The sequence below is a fragment of the Sarcophilus harrisii genome, chromosome 1 (genome assembly GCF_902635505.1).
Source record: "Sarcophilus harrisii chromosome 1, mSarHar1.11, whole genome shotgun sequence".
Taxonomy (NCBI): domain Eukaryota; kingdom Metazoa; phylum Chordata; class Mammalia; order Dasyuromorphia; family Dasyuridae; genus Sarcophilus; species Sarcophilus harrisii.
Genome location: NC_045426.1, coordinates 199,278,583 through 199,299,689, shown reverse-complemented (window position 1 = coordinate 199,299,689; position 21,107 = coordinate 199,278,583). Strand labels below are relative to the sequence as shown.

At 36.2% G+C, this 21,107-nt stretch overlaps 1 protein-coding gene across 2 annotated transcripts; it reads left to right on the top strand.

Annotated features, from left to right (window-relative positions):
• The first annotated feature begins 6,764 nt into the window (after window positions 1–6,764).
• On the top strand, window positions 6,765–19,618 carry PHAX (phosphorylated adaptor for RNA export). 2 transcript variants are annotated; one of them, XM_003759503.3, is made up of 5 exons: window positions 6,765–6,957; window positions 8,222–8,826; window positions 11,180–11,300; window positions 16,273–16,356; window positions 19,092–19,618. In XM_003759503.3, exons 1-5 carry the CDS (start codon window positions 6,850–6,852, stop codon window positions 19,359–19,361), a joined length of 1,188 nt encoding a protein of 395 aa, XP_003759551.1. In that variant the 5' UTR covers window positions 6,765–6,849; the 3' UTR covers window positions 19,362–19,618. The 2 variants fall into 2 exon arrangements, with proteins under 2 accessions (XP_003759551.1, XP_012396591.1); XM_012541137.3 differs by having other exon boundaries at window positions 6,788–6,918.
• Window positions 19,619–21,107: the final 1,489 nt, after the last annotated feature.

Sequence of the window (21,107 nt, the reverse complement as noted above, 5' to 3'; positions counted from 1 at the left end):
CTATTCTCTTGTTTCTTTATAAATTTAGAAGACATTGATACCCTTCTAGGCATATATATATATTATTCTTTCTTTAATCTATTCCCAGTATAAATAGGATTACATAACTATCAGCTTTCCTTCCCCCATTCAATTCCTGAGTCAGTTATTGCTCTTGTACCTCATTCCTATAACATCATTACTTTTTTTTACCTTTTACTGTGTTGTTTTGCTTTTTAGGATCACGTCATTCTCAACTCCACCCCAGTCTTTCCTTCAAATTACACAATTGCTAATGAGAATCTTGGACGTAATAGTTTACTTTTCCACGTATAAAAATATAGACAGTTTGTCATTATTGAGTATTTTTAAATTAGTCTTTTTTCTTCTTGATCTGTTCTCCAGGTGTTTTTTTTTTTCTTATGAAATACCTCACATTCTCTTCTTTTTTTTATTCTTTATATTTTGTTTTATTATTTCTTGCTCTTTTATAATTTTGCTAGCTTTCTCTTGCCCAATTCTAGTTTTCAAGGAGTCATATTCTTCCTTAAGATTCTGGAGCTTCTTTTCTATTTAGCTGACTTTCTTTCCATAATCTTGTTTTTCTTAAATTAATCTTAGTTTTTTTTTATTTTTTCTCAATCCCATTTGATTTTTAAAGTATTTTTTGAGTTCTCCTATGAATTCATTTTCACCAGATGACCATTTAATGTTACTCATTGGGATAAGAGAGGCTTTGTCTTCTTTAGTATCTTCCTCTAAAGATGAACTCCTGTTTTCCCTCTTCCTATAGTAAGTTTCTATGGTTCAGTTCTTTTTCCATTGCCTTCTCTCTCTTTTTTTTATTTGTAGCAAATTGTAGGTGTAATCAGTTTTAGTCCTGGGGTATGGGGGTGCCTGTGGCTTCATGTCTTCTTTCAGCTCTCCCCTCTGTCCAGAAACTGAAAACAAAAACTTTACCCTTCCTTAAGTACCCACACCCAGTAGTGACTGCCCCAAGGCTTCTGTGCTCACTGGGTTTGTGCTACTTCCTTCTTACCCAGGTCTCAGCAGTACAGCTGGGCCTGGCATTCCTTATCAACAGAGGTTCCCTCAATATTTCCCTACTTAGACACCCAACTCACCATACTATTTGGGAGGAAGAAATTCCTATGTCTGCAGCGTAGGCTATTTCCCAACTCAGCTAAACTCAGGGCTCAATGCTTACTTTTCAGAAGCACTAGCCTGGAGGTGTTTATACTTTGGGAGTAAAGGAGGGAAACCTCCAACCTGGTATCTTTCTACAGATCTTCTCCTATTGTTCTAAGAACACCACTCTTTTGCCCCAACTCTTACCTGTTTTTACAATTCTACTTTCACTCTGAGGTATAATATTGTCTTATTTGGGAGGGGGGAGGATTGGAATCTCCAGAGCTTGGAATTTTCTGACCTACTCTGCCATCTTCTCAGAATCCTCTGAAGGTTCTTATACATTTGAATCAGTTCCCTAAAGTAGGTTGTGGTCCCTTTAAGAAAGTGTATTTCCTATTGATTTGTGATTCCTTTCAGATTCCCAACCCCTCCTGGCTGATACCTTATAAATTCAGGAAGCCAGGGCCTTTGATTCATAAATCCTGGTCAAAAGCACCCCTTTGAATTCCAATAGGAGATCTGGGATTGTCCCAGCCCCCACTGGATCTGAGCCAATTTAGGCTCTCCCAGGCCCACCGTTTCTGCTCTGCTCCAGCTGTCCCAGCCCCCAATCTGATGATCTGCTCGGGTTTCCCAATCCCTGCGGAGGTTTTCCTGGAGTCAGCCTTTTTTCCTGGAGTCAGCCTTAGTATCAGTTGAAATAAATAATTACTCCAAAATTGCAGCCAGCTGGTAAAAATGCAAACGTTTATTTCTCCTTCCAAATTACCCTGGTTAGTTGAGGCCTACTCTCTGCCTGGCTCCAAGAGATCTTGCAGCTTTTTCCTTGGCTTCTTCCTCTGCTTTCTTCAGCCTCCAGCCAGCTCCAACTCTTGCCTTCTCAATCTCCAGTCTGTGGCGAGTAGTCTTTTCTTCCAGAGTGTTCTGTCTCAGAGCCCTGTTGATGTTCCAAAGAAATTCTTCCTAGCTCCAAGAGCTCCCTCCATATATATCATCTCCCAAAGGGTAACTCCGCTTTCTGGAGGGAGAGGGATTCTGGGTTATCTCCCAGAGTGCTCTCTGGTTCTAAGGGAGATGTGAATTCAGACTAAGCCAGCCCTGAATTCTTGTGTGAACTCCACTGAGTACTTAGATACTTATGAGCTCTCTAAAGGTGTGAACACAAGCATTGTTCAATCAGTTCCACTTTCTTGTTTCAAGTTCTGACCCAAAATAACTCTAAGATTAAATTAACTCCAATGTCTTTAACACTTTGTAAAGAAATGTCTTAACACTTTAGTAAAGATTCCAACAAATCCCCACCACAACAAGCAATATAATGAGCTTCCATCAATTAAGGTCTTGACAGATGGGCCTTGGTAGTTCCCTTTACTACTACTGCCCACTTTCTCTCCAATGAGAACTGCATTCTCACTGCAAAGTTCCATTTTCCATAGATCTGCCCACTGGAATAATATTCTTTTCCAGTGCCATCCTCTCTTTATCCTCACCTATTTCCCTAACCAGACTTTATGCTTCCAATCCCCATAATAAACCTCTTTTATCAATCTAGGTTTTCGGGTCTGTAAATTCCTTTACAGAGAACTTCTGCACCACCAGAAGGGAGTTCCCAAAACTCCCTACCCTTGTGCTGAATCCCAAGGAGTTGTAGGGGAGCTCTATTTGATTCCCTGAACCCCAAATCTGCCACTAGACGTCATTTAACTCCCTGACCACCAGAAACCCTAATTTCATTTGGGTTTCCCAAATCTAAACCTCATCATTCCCCATCTAAGAAGAGACTTCTACCAGTTCCCCATTTACCTGCTTCTCTTCTAATTTTAACTATACTGGTTTTGCTTGTGCAAAAATAGAGGTGAAGATCCACCTATAGTGTTGATATGGAGTAGAGGACATTGTAGGGGGAGGGTGAAAGATCTGGCTTCTAAATCTAATGGATTGATGAGAATTTTATTTGTGACTGTAATGGTCTGTTGAGTATGAGCACCCCAACAGAGCCTGATCCTTTCTGTACTCCACTGGCATTTGCCTCAAGGATTTATTTTAAAGCTAGAGAATACATAAATTTATCTCTGTGCATTTAGGCTCTCTTATTTTGGGGGCACTTATTTTTGCCTGAGAGGATTGTATGTATAAATTTCAGGATGTCTTATATGGTGAAAAAACAACAAATCACTTTTATTTCAGTGTAATGGATTTCTTCTATAGTACTATGTATTTTATTTTATGTATTTTAAAATATTCTTAGGATACTAAAGGCTTCATCAGACCGCCAGAGGTCCACAACAGCTAAAAGATTAGGAACCTCTACAATCTAAAACAGTGTCAAACTCTGGGAAGCCCATAATTTTAGGTTTTCTAAGTGAACATGCAATCTGTCAAAATCATTTCTCTTTGACTTTGATAACATTGATTTAAAAGGTTCACTAGTTCTGCTCAAATTTCTACCCACCTCTGTCAATAATTAAACCAGCCAAGAATTTCTCAGTCACACTTGATAATGGGATTGGCAAAAAATCTGACTAAAATGTAAAAAATATAAAGAAATTTTAGCCACTTTTAACTTGGAGTGAACTTGGGGTAGGGAGTGAAATAAGAGGAACAGACCTTTGTTTTTTTCCCTACCTAATAGAGCTGGAAATAGGTTGGGATTAAGTGAGAAAAACTGTAGAGAGAGAAATGGCAGGACTTGTTACAGAAAAAATGTATGGGATAAGAGAAAACAGAATCAAAAATAATTAGGAGACTGGGAGAAAGTACTGAACTTTGAGAAAGAAACAGATGTAGGAGAAAAAAGGAGTTCACTTTATGGCTTTCTTTTCTCACTCTTCTATTTGGCCAAACTGATCTTTTCTTTGTTCCTTTCACACAACTTTCCATCTCTCAGCTTCTTTGCTTTTTGCTCTTGCTACCCTCCATGCCCTCCTTGAATAAGTATTCAAATGTATAAGTATTCAAATTGAATAAGTATTCAAATATATAAGAAAGGGAACCAATCTCTTCCTTCAAAAACAAAACTCAAGCATTACTTTTCAGTTCCTGGCCAGAGAGAAGAACTGAAAGACCTGAGGGCAGAGGCACCCCCACACTTAGAGGTCATTGCACCAACAATTTGCTAAAAAAAAAAAAAAAAAAAAAAAAAAAAAAAAGAGCCAGCGATGGAAAAAGATAATAAAAAGATAATATAGGAATAGGTAAGACAGAGGTTCATCTTCAAAGGAAGATCCTGAAGAAGAAAAAAGGCCTTCCATCAATTTCTAGTGCCCTGCTTCTTCTACTACCTTATATTTACTTTTTAAAATTTTTACTTATTTTCTTTGTATTAATTCTGTACACACTTTGTTGTTGAATTATGTCTGCATTTGGAGTTTTCTTGACAGAAATACTGGAATGGCTTGCCATTTCCTTCTCCAGTTCATTTTATAGTTGAGAAAACTGAAGTAAACTAGATTAAGTGACATGCCCAAGATATCTGAGGTCAGATTTGTGCACAGAAAAATTATTTCCTAATTGCAGGATCTGCAATTTAGTTATCTGTACATACACACACACACACACACACACACACACACACACACACACACATATCTTTGTATTCCCCTTTGCGAGTAGGGAGTATTTAATTTATTCTATTTGAATCCCCAGTGCCTAACACAGTTCTTGGCACATTAAAAAAAAATGTTTTAATGAATGATTAATTGGTTGCTAGGCAGCGTGAAATCCAATGTATGAAAGTAGGCAATTGGAAATGGGAGGTTAGAGTAGCGGATATAGATTTTCGAATTCATCTACACAAAAGTAATAACTAAAATCATGGGGATGGGCGAGACAAAGAGAGCCAAGTAAGATAAGAAGTCCATAAACAGACACTACTTGGATGATCTTGAGTATGTGTGGTACAGCATTTAGTAAAAAAAAAAAGCTGGAGAGATATCTAGAAGCAAAGCCAAGTTTATTATACGTTCTCGAGAATCGGGAGTCCCACCCATAGGGCAGACAATTGAAGGGAGGAAGCACTGTAGGGGGCAGGGTCAACACTTTTTATCCCTAACGCAAATACCCCCTCCCACCACTGACCCTCATCCTTATTGGCTGAGGATCTTACATTCTAAACTCGGGAACTACCCAAGAAATTGAACTTGACCAATAAGTACATAGTTGCCCATATTTGACCTAACACTGATGTCATAGGAGGATAACAAGGGGATTTAAGTATGCCCTTAGGGGATAGCAGGGAGGGAACTTAAGTATGCCCTTGACTTGATGTTTAAAGTCCTTCAGGCCTACTCAAACTTTGAAATAGATGGAAGCCTTACTCGATTTTCACAACTGTCTTGAAAGATCTCACCTCATCTCTTTCAAGTAAATAATCTGCAAAAGGACAGGAAGGGAGAACGCACTTCAAAGTCTCATTTTGGTCTCAAAAACTTATCACCCTATGATACAATGACAAATCTAGCTCACTCATCATTTATTAGTCCATATTTTTTATATAGAATTGGGTCCTGGCACTTTCCTTAACTAACCTGTCTTTGGGAATAGTTACTCAAACATTAAGGAAGAGTTTTCCTCTGCAGTAAAATGTGCGTGGTGGCGGGGAATTATCAGGCGAATTTAGCACTGGCCAGCTCTGCTAAAAAGTACGCCGTGGTGGGCTTTGTTTAAAAAGAAAAGCATGAGTGTTTCTTTCTACTGGGCTTATACCCCAAGGAGATACTAAAGAAGGGAAAGGGACCTGTATGTGCCAAAATGTTTGTGGCAGCCCTGTTTGTAGTGGCTTGAAACTGGAAAATGAATGGATGCCCATCAATTGGAGAATGGTTGGGTAAATTGTGGTATATGAATGTTATGGAATATTATTGTTCTGTAAGAAATGACCAGCAGGATGAATACAGAGAGGCTTGGAGAGAATTACATGAACTGATGCTAAGTGAAATGAGCAGAACCAGGAGATCATTATATACTTCAGCAATGATACTGTATGAAGATGTAATCTGATGGAAGTGGATTTCTTTGATAAAGAGATCTAATTCAGTTTCAATTGATCAATGATGGACAGAAGCAGCTACACCCAAAGAAAAAAACACTGGGAAATGAATGTAAACTGTTTGCATTTTTGTTTTTCTTCCCGGGTTATTTTTATCTTCTGAATCCAATTTTTCCTGTGCAACAAGAGAACTGTTCGGTTCTACACACATATATTGTAGCCAGGATCTACTGTAATCTATTTAACATATATAGGACTGCTTGCCATCTAGGGAAGGGGCTGGAGGGTGGGAGGGAAAAATCGGAACAGAAGTGAGTGCAAGGGATAATGTTGTAAAAAATTACCCTGGCATGGGTTCTGTCGATAAAAAGTTACTATAATAATAATAATAATTATTAAAAAATAAAGAGTCCTTCCAAAAAAAAAAAGAAAAAAAGAAACGCACGTCGCGTTTTACTACAAAGATCACAAATTTCACAGGATAGTCTGGAACATCTCGGGGCAGCCAGAACTGTTACCCAAAGCGTGGGGTGTGGCCTGAAAGGGACGGGGGCGGGGCGGGACGGGGGCGGGACGGGGGCGGGGCGGGGGCGGGGCGGAGAGGGGAGGAGCGAAGAATGGGCGCCAACCCAGCCCCTTCGCTCCGCATCCCCCGCAGTAAGAAAGGAGGAAAAGGAACTGGACGCGGCGGAACTACTTCCTGCCGGACTTCCGGAAGTGCTCGCTGATACTGTTTCTCTTACGAGGGAAAAATGGCGCTTGAAGTTCGGGGGATGGAAGACGGAGAGCTCTCCGACTCGGATTCTGACATGACGGACACGGTAACGAATGGCGACCAGCCCTTGCAGCCCCCGCAGCTGGTGAGGAATGAGAGGGAGGGGGGTGCGTCACCTTGTTACCTCCGCCTCTCTGCCAGGCTCGGGGGAGGGGAGAGCCGGGCCCTGCAGAATCTGCGCGCCAGTCAATCAAGTAGCGTTGATTCTGCACGTTCTAGGAGACGAGCAGCGTTATGTATAACGAGTGGCGTCTTCAAGTCGGGAAGATGTTATTTCCAGGGCTGGGTGGAAGCCCCTTTAACCTCCTAGGACCATAGACCACCGTTAGGCTGATTGCTTTCAGGAAAGATGCCAAACTGCATCTATTCCGTGACTCCCCTTGTTTGAGTTACCTCCGTTGTCGAAATAACAGATTCACTTCTGCGTAGTTCTCTAAAGCAGATCCGCTCCTTAGGCTTTACGGAGTTTGTTTGGCAGGATCGATTTTTTTCTTTCTACACCGCACTTTTCGGCCCTTAATTTGTACTGTTTGAAGTCTTAATAACTGAACTAAGTATGTTTTAAGGTTCTTGAGAGTGGAGAGAAGCTTGTACTTCTGCAACTCAAGCAGATGACTTGCCCGAAGAAATTCTGTACGCTCGCTTTTGCTTGTTAAATACATTGTGTTTTAGGTTGGATTACTTAGTATCTAGGGGAGGAGGTAGGGAGAAAAATTTGGAACGCAAGGTTTTCAGGGTAATGTTGAAAACTTATTTTTGCATGTATTTCAGAAACTAGAAGCTATTATTTAAAAAATGATTTCTTTATGTTACTTATCAGTAACATAATACTATCTTATCAGATATTTTGCCAGCTGGGATATAAATGGCTTACAAAATAGTAAAGTTTTAATGTGGGTCTAGTTTGGTTTGGGGGGTTTTTTAAGTTAATACAAGAGGGTCAGGAAATTTAAGCTTAACCAGTGATTTTTTTTTTTTAAAGCTAATAATGCTCTCATGGATGCATAGCATTAAATATAATAAAGCCAGGAATGCTGCTCACTTAGTATTTTTCGTCTAACACAGACTAGCCTAAAAAGAATTTTTAAACACAAAAGAGGATTTCCAAGGGATAGGTTAGTTCATATGGCCGTTGGTTAGCCTTTCATTTTCAAATAGGCCATCATCAGTTTTTAAAAATATATACCAAGAATTCTCATTAGAGCTGACAAGCCCACCTTATAATTCTAGGCTGTGGTGGTTTTTCTTAGGGAGGAAACATGTTGCTTTAGCAATATTGTTTTATATTTGGGGTTGGGTGTTTTTTTTTTAACATTTTATGAAATTGATTGTGTTTTATTTATTAACAGAAAGTACCAGATGGCAATATTTCATTCAGGCCTTTCCAGAGCAGCATTGCAGTCTCTCCAGTATCACATTATCGAACTATTAAGGGTGTAGAATCGAGTGAGGAAAGCTTTTCTGATTCAGACGATGACAACTGTCTTTGGAAACGAAAGAGACAGAAATGTTTTAATGCTCTTCCCAAACCAGAGCCATTTCAGTTTGTGCAGAACCATCAGAAACAGCATATTCTGGGAGGGAGGAAGATCAACAATATATGGGGTGCGGTTCTACAAGAACAGAGTCAAGATGCGGTGGCTAATGAACTCTGTATACTGGGAATGGAGGGCAACATTGACAAAAGCAGACAGTCAGAGACTTATAATTACTTGCTGGCTAAGAAGTTAATGAGGGAATCACAAACTGGAAAATTGGACAAAGAGTTAGATGAATATATGCATGAGGATAAAAAAGCTAGTCCAAAAGAAGAAGAAAATGGACAAGGTCATATGAAACGGAAACGACCCATCAAAGACAGACTAGGGAACAGAGTAGAAATGAATTATAAAGGTCGATATGAGATTACAGAAGAGGATACTGAAGAAAAAGTAGCAGATGAAATTTCTTTCAGGTAAGTCCTTAACTAGTTATCACTCCTTCACATTAGTCTAATCAGTCATCCCATCCCTAGATTTTTTTCTCTAGAAAAATGTGCCTAATAGAAGCATATGTATTGTTCAATTATGCCAAACTCTTTAGGACTCTATTTGGGGTTGTAAAGATACAAGAGTAGTTTTCCATTTCCTTCTCTAGCTTATTTTACTGATGAGAAAATTCAAATAGTTCTAAGACTTACCTAGGTCATCTAGATAGTAAGTAACAAAGATCCAATTTGAACTCTGGTCTGCCAGACTTCAAGGTTAACATTCTGTCCACTGTGCCATCCAGCTATTCAGATGTGTGTATAATTACCTTTTTGGTCTAGAATTTTAAGGGACTTTATGTTAAATAAGCGAATTGTGATTATTTTCCTTTTAAGAACATGATTGTGTGATTATTTTTTTTTAACTCGATGTTAAGGGAAGGCATAGCAGGAAAAAATTTTGAACAGACATTTGTCAGATATTTTATGAATTCAGTGAATTTGGTCATATACTTATTTGCTGATCTAATGTACAACAAAAGGTTAATGAAGGTAATTGGATTTAAGTTTTTATCTCTTGTACCCTGAGACCTCTTCTCTTTTCCTTCTATACTATCTTATTTGCTTGTCTCATCACTCCTTCAGTTCAATTTTCATCTCTTTATAGATTTTTGCCACGTCTCTGAACAGACATAAATGTGCACAAGCATATATATATAGTCCCAAGTCTTTCTTTCATACTAGTCTCATTAAAGTGCTTTTGGTGCCTTTTGGACATTGTGAACTGGATAAAATCTAAGAATCTCAAATTTAATATGGTCCAAAATGGAATTTTTCTCTCATCTTTCCTTGTTACTTTTTAATTTCTTATTAATTTCCTTATTATTGTTGTTACCACCATCCTATTCACTCAGCTGAAAAACTTCATGTCATCCTTAACTCACTCACATTTCACATAGCCATTCTGTTAATATATCTTGTCATTTCTACCTTCACCACATCTCTAGTGTACGTGCCCTACTTACAACTACTGCCCTCTTTCATGCCCTGTTCACACAGCTATATTAAAGATAATATAATATAATAAAAAACTAATTCAATAGCTTTCTAAGTCTGTTCAACTGCCAAAGTGATTTTTCTAAAGCACAAGTTTGTCCATAAGACCTTCATAGTCATTATTGATTCCATTACCTCCAGAATCTAAACTATCTAATAAAATTTTTCATAATTTATCCACTTTGTACTTTCACCATCATTATTCTTCTTCTTTCCATGTACTTCCATGTTATGTTAATCTACATGCTGCTCCTCACACTCTCTCTGGGCTTTTGTATTTGTCTATTATGTCTAAATCTCTTCCTTCTACTTTTCCTGACTTGCTTTATGACTCAACTTGTATGCTTTCTTCTGCCAAAAAAAACCACATTTCTTCTGTGTCCCTAGCCCCCCAAATAAATAAGCCTACCTTGTTACAAAATTCATGCTCTCATTATTAATCACCCATCAAGAGCAACTCTTTCTCCAATAATATTTAAGCATTTAGTGTGGCCTCCAAGGTTAGTCTTTGACTTCTGAAAAGACCACTAACCTAATTTTATTATTTGCTAGTCATGATTGATTAATAATTATCCAGAAGCATGTTTATCTATTTTTTTAATTAAAGCATTTTATTTTCAAAACATATCCATGGAAACTGTTATATTTTCATTTGTCATAATTCTAATTTTTGCTCTTTAGTAATGCTTTTCTTCTATTCAAAAAATCATTTGTCAGTTTTCAGTGGTAATATTAGGGAAAAAAAAACTAGAATATTGGGAAGAAATTTATAGTAGATGAACATAAAATTTTAGAAATAAAGGTTATATGTTATTGTTTCATCATTTTATAGCCACCCCAAGAGGCTTTGTTATTGAGATTTTAGAAATATTTCAGTTTCTTTCCACATTTTGTTTGAAAAGAAGCTAATATTTGTGTTTATTTTTAAATACTTTTAAGATAATATGCAAGATGATTCTAGAAAACTGCTGATGAAGAATGCTACCCACCTCCTGACATAGGTGATGGACTAAAATGCAAAATGAAACATACATTATTGGACGTGGCCAATATGAGGATGTGTTTTGTTTGACTTATTTGTTACAAGTTACTTTTTCTTTCTTTCCACTGTTAAGGGGGTGGTGTGGGAGAGAGAAAAAAAAATAAATGCTTGATAATTGAAAAAAAAAAACAATTTAAAAGATAATATGCAAGGTAATTTTCTGTTAATTCACATATAGGAGAATTCTTTTTCAACCATTATAAAACAAATAGGCTAATATTACTTTATTTGCTCCTTTTGTAGGCTTCAGGAACCAAAGAAAGATCTGATAACCCGAGTAGTAAAAATAATTGGGAACAAAAAAGCAATTGAACTTCTGATGGAAACTGCAGAAGTTGAACAAAACGGTGGACTTTTAATAATGGTAAGATAAACAGTTTGCTCTATTTGTCTTTGTGTTGTTTGGACAAACTTTGCCTCCAATTATTTATTTACCATTGATTTGGAATTCATTTTAGAATTAGTATTAGGTGATTAGTTAAGCATTGATCAACTTAGACAAAAATGTGAAATTAAAAACTGGTCAAAGTGTCAGATGTTGCAGATTGAATTTGTGGATTGAGAAAAAGGTTGCATTTTTATGGATTGAAAAACAAGATCACATAGTTTTGAGAGGGCAGTTTTCAATTGAGTATGAAGTAAGAATTCACATATCAAGATGTTGAAAAGATGAGTAAGTAGTGGAGACAATGAGTATAGATGGCTTTTTCTGGAAGTTTGGAAGAGAAGAAAGGACTATTTCTATCAGGGATAGTAGAGTTCAAAAAGGTTTCTTGTTGTTGCTATCTTGTTTTGTTTTGAGTTGGGGGAGAGGAGTGGATGCCGAGGGTCTGTTTTGTTTTGTTACTTTGGGGTCGGGTGGGGGTGGTAATGGCTTTACAGTTGTAAAGTGATTCTTAAAATCTTCTTTTCAGATTCAGAGCTATAGAACTATAAGTTCTCTTTTAGTCTGGGATTTCTGCCCTGATTATTCCAGTGCAGGCTTCAAACTGGGCTAGAGGCTGTAACTAAGACTGTTCCTGGTGTCAGCCACATAGTAACTGCTTATTTCTAAACATGTTCCTCATTCAGTACATCACCCAGTATCTGAAAACAGTCCTTACCCTTTGGCACAGATGTTCTCCCTAGTCTGCCCTGGATCAGTGACCTAGAACTAGGTATTAAATGAAAAGGTTATCAGTCAGCACTTGTTCCATACTCTGTATAAGGCTATGATACCCTGAGATATCTCCTCTTTCAGTTTCTGTCTCAAGAGTGTTCCATTTTTACCCCAGACTCTGTCTCCACTTTTTTATTAAGACTCCTGTCTCATTAAGCCAACCTGGACTGAAAAAAAATGACTTACTATGATTTTTTTTCCCCTTGAATTTCTGGATCAGTCCTTAGTCTGTTGTGTGTGGGGGTTTATTGTTGTTGGGTTTTTTGTTTTGGTTTGTTTTTTGGTTTGTTTTTATTTCTGGAGGAAGTGTGCTGCTAGTATTAGTCTATACTTTTTTCCTTTTTTTTTCCCCATTTACATGTAAAGCATCTTTTTTTGGTTTTTGTTACCCATGTACATTCGCTTTTTGCATATTTTCATGAGTCGTGTTGAAAGGGAAAAGTCAGAACAACAGGGAAAAAACGTGAACATAACATGTGTTGATTTACAGTCAGTCTCCATAGTTCACTTTCTGGATGAGAATGGTGCCTTCTATCCAAAATTTATTGGGACTGCCTTGGATCACTGAACTACTGAAAAGAACCAAGTCTATCATAGTTGATCTATACTTCTCTTCATACTAGTCCTATTTTAATTTCTTTTCTAATTTTTTTTCTACTATAGCTCATTTGCTTTATAAGATCTTTAATTTTTTCCAAACTTTTCCTTCATCTGTTCTAGGAGTTTTAATTTAACTTGAACTCATGATATGTTTTTCTTTGAGGTTTTGCTTGTAGGTGATTTGGAGTCTTCAGCATGTCTTATGCATCTGTCATCATTAACTCCTCTTTTTTTTTTTTTTTTTTTTTTTTTTTGGCTGAGGCAATTGGGGCTAAGTGACTTACGCAGGGTCGAACAGCTAGGAAGTGTTAAGTGTCTGAGGCCAAATTTGAACTCAGGCCCTCCTAATTTCAGGACTTGTCCTCTATTCACTGCACCCCCTAGTTGCCCTATCGTTATTACTCTTTATGGTAGGGTGCATTCTTGTTTTGTTAAGACTGGGCTCTGCATTCTAAAGGGAATATCTGGACTGGATTTGTGTGCTTTTGGTTCAAGCTGCTCTTGTCAGCCAATAAAAATTTATTAAGTGCCTGCTTAGTGTCCAACGCTGTATAGCACTGGGGGCATAAAGAAAGTTGAAAGACAATCCTCTCTCAAGGAACTCAAATCTGATTGGGTAAAAAAAAAAAAAAAAACATGAAAACAGTTCTACAAACAAGTAATATGTAAGATAAATTGGAGATAAAAGAGGGAAATCACCATAATTAAGGGGAATTGGCAAAGTTTTCTTTGAAGGTGGGATTTTAGCCAACACTTGAGGAAAACAGAAATGAGGAGGAAACAAAGAGAAAATTCTAGGCATGGAAGATAGCAAATGTTTGGAGTTAGAAGAATGTCTTGTGAAAAAGGCCAGTATCACTGGCTTGAGGAGTAAGTGGTGAGTAAATAAGATGTTAGAAGACTGGGAGGTACAGGGGTGGAAGCAGGTCATAATGGGCTTTGAATGCCAGACAGGATTTTATATTAGATCTTAGAAACAGTGGTGAGTCACTGGAGTTTATTGAATTGGGGGTAGAGCAAACAGCGATTTGATAGTCAGACCTGTACTTAGGAAAAATCACCTTGGCAACTGAGTAGAAAATAGGTCTTTGAGAGAAGAAATTTATGGCAGGTAAGCCAATCAGCAGAAAATTACAATAATCTAGCTGTGAGGGAATGAGGGCCTGTACTATGGTAGTGGTCACATCTGAGAAAAGATTAGATGTGAAAGAATTTACAAAGCTAAAATCAGTAGACCTTGGCAACAGATTGGCTATGGAAAATGAAAGAGGAATCAAGAATAACATCTAGATTGCCTCCCTGGTTGACTGGGAGGTGGTACCTTCAACAGTGATAGAGAAGTTAAGAAAATATTAAGACTCTAATAGAGAAGTTAGAAATAGTATAAAAGCAGTAGAAAAAACAAAAACAAGATTTTGAGGGACTCCCATGGTTTGAGGGCATGACATGAATGATGATCTAATAATATTAGGGAGACTGAAGAGGATGGTCATACAGATAAGAGGTAAACCAGGAGAGATAAGTGCTCCAAAACCAGAGAGAAAGTATCAGAGAAAAGGTAATTGGCAGTATCTGGGGCTGCCGAGGTCAAGAAGATTGAGAATTGAGAAAACATCATTGGATTGGCAATTAAGTTACCAGAATGCTAGCCTCCTACTTTCCCCGATTTCCCTCAAATTTTAGCTCAAGTGGGGCAGCTAGGTGACTCAATGGATAGATCACCAACTCTAAAGTCAGGAGGACCTTAATTCAAATTTGATCTCAATTAATATGTCCTAGCTGTGTGACCTTGGGCAAATCACTTAACTCCAATTGCCTCAGCAAAAAATAAAAAATAAAATTAGTTCAAGTGCTAAAAGAAACTTTTCCCTCTCATCTTTAATCTTAGTATCTTTCCTCTGTGACTATTCTGAATTTATCTTTATAGATCTAGTTTCTATGTAGTTTGTTGGACTTCATTGTTCTTCATTGTTAGACTTCTGAGATCTTTGTGAGCAGGGACAGTAGTCTTTTATTTTTCTTTGTATTAGCAAGCTTTTTTTTTTTTTTCATTTTTAATAGCTTTTTATTTACAAATTATATGCATGGGTACTTTTACAGAATTGACAATTGCCAAACCTTTTGTTTCAGTTTTTTTCCCTCCTTCCCCCCACCCCCTTCCCTAGATGGCAGGATGACCAATACATGTTAAATATGTTGAAATATAAATTAAATACACAATAAGTATACATGTCCAAACCGTTATTTTGCTGTACAAAAAGAATCGGACTCTGAATTATTGTACAATTAGCCTGTGAAGGAAATCAAAAATGCAGGCAGGCAAAAATATAGGGATTGGGAATTCAATGTAATGGTTCTTAGTCATCTCCCAGAGTTCTTTAGCTGGGTGTATGTAGCTGGTTCAGTTCATTACTGCTCTATTGGAACTGATTTGGTTCATCTCATTGCTGAAGATGGCCACATCCATCAGAATTGATCATCATATAGTCCTGCTGTTGAAGTATATAATGATCTCCTGGCCCTGCTCAGTTTCACTCTGCATCAGTTCGTGTAAGTCTCTCCAGGCCTTTCTGAAATCATCCTGTTGGTCATTTTCTACCAAACAATAATATTCCATAATATTCATATACCACAATTTATTCAGCCATTCTCCAATTGATGGGCATCTACTCAGTTTCCAGTTTCTGGCCACTACAAAGAGGGCTGCCACAAACATTCCTACACATACAGGTCCCTTTCCTTTCTTTAAGATCTCTTTGGGATATAAGCCCAGTAGTAACACTACTGGATCAGAGCATATGCAGTTTGATAACTTTTTGAGCATAGTTCAAAATCACTCTCCAGAATGGTTGGATGTATTCACAATTCCACCAACAATATATTAGATCCCTGTTTTCCCACACCCCTTCCAACATTCCGCATTATCTTTCCCTGTCATTCTAGCCAGTCTGACAGGTGTGTAGTGCTATCTCAGAGTTGTCTTAATTTGCATTTCTCTGATTAATAATGACTTGGAGCATCTTTTCATATGACTGGAAATAGTTTCAATTTCTTCATCTGAGAATTGTCTGTTCATATCCTTTGACCATTTGTCAATTGGAAAATGGCTTGATTTCTTATAGAGTCAATTCTCTATATATTTTGGAAATGAGGCCTTTATCAGAACCTTTGACTGTAAAAATGTTTTCCCAGTTTATTGCTTTTAGCAAGCTTTTTGCACAGTTCCTGGCATATAGTATATACTTAATCTACTGATTAAGGTCTGATTGACCACTAGGAATTACTGTTGATCAAATTAACAGTGAAGAAATATTCTGTCAGCAGCAGGGGAAAGGAATAAGCATTCATGTAGTAACCTGTGACAGGCACTGTGATAAGCACTTACTATCTCATTACTTCCACTCCTCATAGATGATATTGTTATTCCGATTTTATAGCTAAAGAAACAGGTTAAGTGGCTATGGTCACACATCCAGGAATATCTAAAACCAGATCTAAACCTGGGTCTTCCTGACCCAGTGCTGTATCCATTGGATCACCACATAGTACATTACGTTTTTCATATTCCTTTTTGTAGAATGGTAGCAGAAGAAGAACACCAGGTGGAGTTTATCTGAATCTTCTGAAAAACACACCAAGTATCACTGAGGAACAAATTAAGGTAAAGATTATAATTTTCTGTATGAATTTCAAGTTTCTCTACTGTTTTCTTGGCCCTATTTCCCCTTCCAAATTTAATTCCCACTACTGCTTCAAATCTATTCTTTTCTGCCATTAGTTTTTTCTCGCTTATGGAAAAAAGACTCTTTCAGTCTAGCAGTCTTCTAAAGTGTAGCTCACATCTGACTAAAACTTTCTTCAATATTTTATCTTATCCTGAAATATCCTGAATTATTTTCTTGTTTCTTCAGTGCTAGTTTTGTTTCTTCAAATTGATCATTGATGTTAGGGGATCTCGTTCCTTTTTTCATATACTTCCAAAGTCATCCTTTTTTTTTAGACCAGACAGGATAGTATAGTGGGGGGAATTTTTTTTTTTTTTTTAATTCTCTTTGTTCCTGAATCAGAGTAGTTTTATTATTTTGGGTGACTTGAGAGTGTAGATTTTATTTACTACACTGGATTGTTTGAAGTAATTGTTCAACTCTCTCAAATCCATGCTAAACTTTCAATATTTCCCATTTTTCTACTCAACTCCTCTTAACTTATATATTTTGAGGTACATTATGAAAATTTTGAAATTGAAAAGTCTTCAGAAGTCATCGGATAATCCAACCTTTCTTTGAATAATAATCTCCCTGATAGTTGGCTTTGTTTGAAAGACTTCATTGAACCAACCTTTAGGGAATCCCATTTTGGACAAATCTGTTTGGAACTTTTTCTTTACACTGAGCCAAAATTTATCCCCTTGCATTTTTCTTACACATAGCTCCTAATCTCCTCTATAGACTAAACATCCTCAGTTCCTGCAACTGATCTTTACATAGTATGGTCCCTTATCATCTACATCATTCTCTGAATACTTAATGATCTTCTTATAATGTGGCCCCCAAACTGTCAATACTCCAGATATGATCTGACCAGGCTAGGACACAATGGAACTATTGCCTCCCTTATTGTTTAAAAAAAAAAAAAAAAAATGGTGTCATCCTTAATGAAACCTCAGATTATTTTATCTTTGTTTAGCTGCCGTGTCACATTATTGACTCTTTGACTGTGAAACTTACTGAATCCCCAGTCTTTCATGTAAATTCTTGTCTATTGGTGTCTCCCCATTTTATATTGTTTATTTCTGTAATGTCTTTTTTGGACATTGATACAGGGAGCTCTGAAGTTAAGATAGTTCTACTAATGTACCGGTTCTACAACTTTATAATCTCAAAGAAATTGACTGGGACACTGAAAGGTTAGGTGACTTACTTAGAGACACACAGTTCTCATTGCCTTTTTTTATTTTTTTAAGACCTACATATAAGATTTCACATTTATACATTTTAAATTTTAGCTTTTAATTGACCTGTAATTTTCATATGGGATTTTTATATTCTTAATTTGTCATCTCACAAAAAAAGGAAAATAGGCAAGTTAGGCATAGCTTGTTCTTGATGAAACCATTTAGTTCTTAGTGATTATTTATTTCCTTTTTTAAATGTTCACACTATATCTTTAATATAATACATTGTAAAAATTTTCTAGGAGTCTTAAGTCATCCTTACCAGTTTGAGGACTCCATTGTCCATGTTTTTACACATCCCAGATTTTACAGTATATATCTTCAGTGATCATTCACAGTGGCTCTCATACATCCAGTTCTAAGTACCTTAGATTAGTTCTGGGTTTGGTGACTTAAAATAATTGGGGGCATTGTGTTGCTCTTTTTCTATCTTCCTCATTTAGTTTGTATTTCAACTAGAAGATAAGCTTTCTAGTTCTAAAAATAGTCTCTGAATGAGAGATGAGGGGGAAGGGAAAGCACATTAAAAAGTAATGATGCTCTCAGTTGTGATCTTATTCTTACCTTTAGCATAGCTTAAAAGGTTTTAATGAGTATTTTTGTTGTTTTCAGTTCATTCTATGTTTCTAATGTTTTTGTAATAACTTCAAGTAATTTTTTTTACATTGAATTCTCACTGGAATGTGTGTTTGTGTCTATGTGTGTGTGTGTACACACACACATATATATACATATCTCCCATATTCATGCAGGTATATTCTCATGATTTTCCAAAGCACTGAAATTTTTCCCTATAATAAGTATTTATATTATTGATCATTGCCAAAGATTTCATCCAAGATATAATTGTGTGTAACATTCGGGCCAGCTTTCTGGAGGTCCTCCTGAAGGGCCTTGGTCTCAACAGGATAGACTTCACAAGAATGGACAAGAATAGAATCCAAAGTCTTTATTGTCTCTTATGCAGTCTGTCTGTCATAGTCTGATCCAATCTGAGTCTGACTTTGCCTTCAGTTTAAATACCCTATTACAATTACATCATTACAGTATACTGAGTATAAGCTAATCTAGAGTGATTATATCATATCATATTAGATATATATGAACTAGAGAACCATTATCTCATCAATTCCACTGAGATAACACTTTGTTTCAAGTATACTTCTCCAAAGTTCAGGCCCTCTACATAATTGAAATGAAATTTCAGAATGGCATTGTTATGTGTCTGTTATATATTGGAGGAATTTCTAAATAATCAAACCTATAGATAGCCCCTATGCTTTCATTTCAGGTGATTGATAATACTTGAAATAAGCTCTTTTTCCTCAAGATTAGTTGTCTTTAAAATTCAATGTTGCTTTCCCCTTTTATTTTTCTAGTTAGAAATCTATTGCAACCAAAGAAATAATGTATTTTAATAAATTCATGTGTCTTTTTCAAAGGAAATTTTCTTTGTTGAAAACCAAAAGGAATATGAAAATAAAAAAGCTGCTAAGAAAAGGAGAATACAGGTCTTGGGGAAAAAGATGAAGCAGGCTATTAAAGGTCTTAATCTTCAAGAATATGATGATGCATCTCGAGAAACTTTTGCAAGTGACACAAATGAGGCGTTGGCTTCTCTGGATGATTCCCAGGAAGGACAAGGAGAAAGAAAATTAGATTCAGAAGAAACCTTTGAGATTGATCATTCTCTTGATGTGGAGATCTTTTAATAACGTCTTAAACATCTAGGAGATTAAATTTTTCCTAAAAAAAAAAAAAAAAACTTTGAAATTAACCTTTTTATTACACTTTGACTACTTCGTTTGTTTCCTTTTGCACATGTTACCTGATTTTAAATAAAAAGCATTTGTTTCTGTTTTGAAGAATTCTGTATGTGAGACATGAACATAATAGAAGTGTTATCTATTGTTTTTAAGAAACCTGTCTTGTCTTGCTAAATAAAAAGCTTAAGTGTGTTGAACTCATATTTCTTTTATCAGTCTATTTACATGGGATAAACTATAGACAAAAATACACAGATAACTTGAGCATGACTAGTAATTTAAAAGAATATCTTTTTTTTTAATTTTCTCTTTTAAAAATTCAATAAGCTACTTTTAGAACTTCTTTAAAACTGATTGGCTGAAAAGGAAGACAAACTTTTCAATAAAGTTTTGGTTTACTGTGTTACTTCATTACTCACTTTATTCTAAATAGGGTCAAATAGTAATCACTAAGTTGAATCCATACCTGTAGGACATATTCAAAAAATTTTTAAATCTGAATTTCAAACCCCTAAAACAAAGTAAACTGGAATTGTGATTTTTACTTGCAAATCCCATTTAAGAATATAAAAACTACAAAAATGTGCAAGAGAAAATGCTATACAACTTTTCATTTTATAAAATATTTCTTGAAATATTTTAGTGTTTTAAAGTTGGAGCTAAATGGGAATAGGATTTTCACACATTTCCTTTTGATTTGTAAAGACAAAAATAAAATTTGATTCCTGGTAGTTTTTTCTGAGCTTCAAATGATTTTGTACATTTTAAAAAATTAATTTTATTAACTTGACCATCATCCATCAACATGATTATCTCTTCACATGAAGAGACTTCTTTTTGGGTAATACAACTATCATTATCTAGTGACCTTCTAAAACCTTTTCACCACCATGCCATTTGTATTAAATATGTGTAAACAAGATAAATCTACACATGTATCTGAAAGTTGGTTTCATTCCACACTTATATTCCAGCTGTCTGCCCAGAGGAGGGAAATATCAACTGGTGTGTTAAACAATCAAGATTACAATTGTAAAAAAATTTCTTCTGTTTCTGCTTACTTCAATGTATATTAGGTTATATAAGTCCTCAGGTTTTTCTGTATCATTCCCTTTTGGCATCCCTTAAACTTTCAAAACTATCCATCACATTCATAAGCCATAATTTATTTAGCCATTCCCCTTATGATTGACATATTTCTAGTTCCTTTATTAAAACTATTAAATACATGTTTTTGTGTATGAGAATACTTTTCCTCTGACATCTTCCAAGATGTCAGAGGAAAAGTATTCTCATATTCCTTTACAGGTGTCTTTTATAGTATGGATTGAATCCATTTCAGAGGCTCTGATGGTGTACAGTAATTTTGATATTCCATAGGACTTGCAATAGATTTCCTTCAGTGAGTTAAAGGGTGTTTTTTGTACCAATGGACCCAATTCTCTGGAAGTTGTGATGTGTTACCAAGTGACCCAGAACAAACTTCCAACAATGATTGATGAACAGTTTAATAAATTTCATTAATCACCTGACCACAGCACAATCTTAATTGGATACCTGTTTGTTTGGGGGTTATGAGTCATAAGGGTTAAAAATGTTCTCAATGTGTGTAAAAGTGATAGGAGAAGTAATAGTAAGTACATATCATAGCTATATTATTTGTAAGAATTATGTTTTCGCATTCCACTGCCC

Bases quoted from the DNA above. Each gene is read 5' to 3' on its own strand.
- PHAX (XM_003759503.3), top strand. From the start codon at position 6,850: ATGGCGCTTGAAGTTCGGGGGATGGAAGACGGAGAGCTCTCCGACTCG. The intron at 11,301-16,272 runs GTAAGATAAACA...TCCTTTTTGTAG, and splicing joins ACGGTGGACTTTTAATAATG to AATGGTAGCAGAAGAAGAAC. The intron at 16,357-19,091 runs GTAAAGATTATA...TCTTTTTCAAAG, and splicing joins TCACTGAGGAACAAATTAAG to GAAATTTTCTTTGTTGAAAA.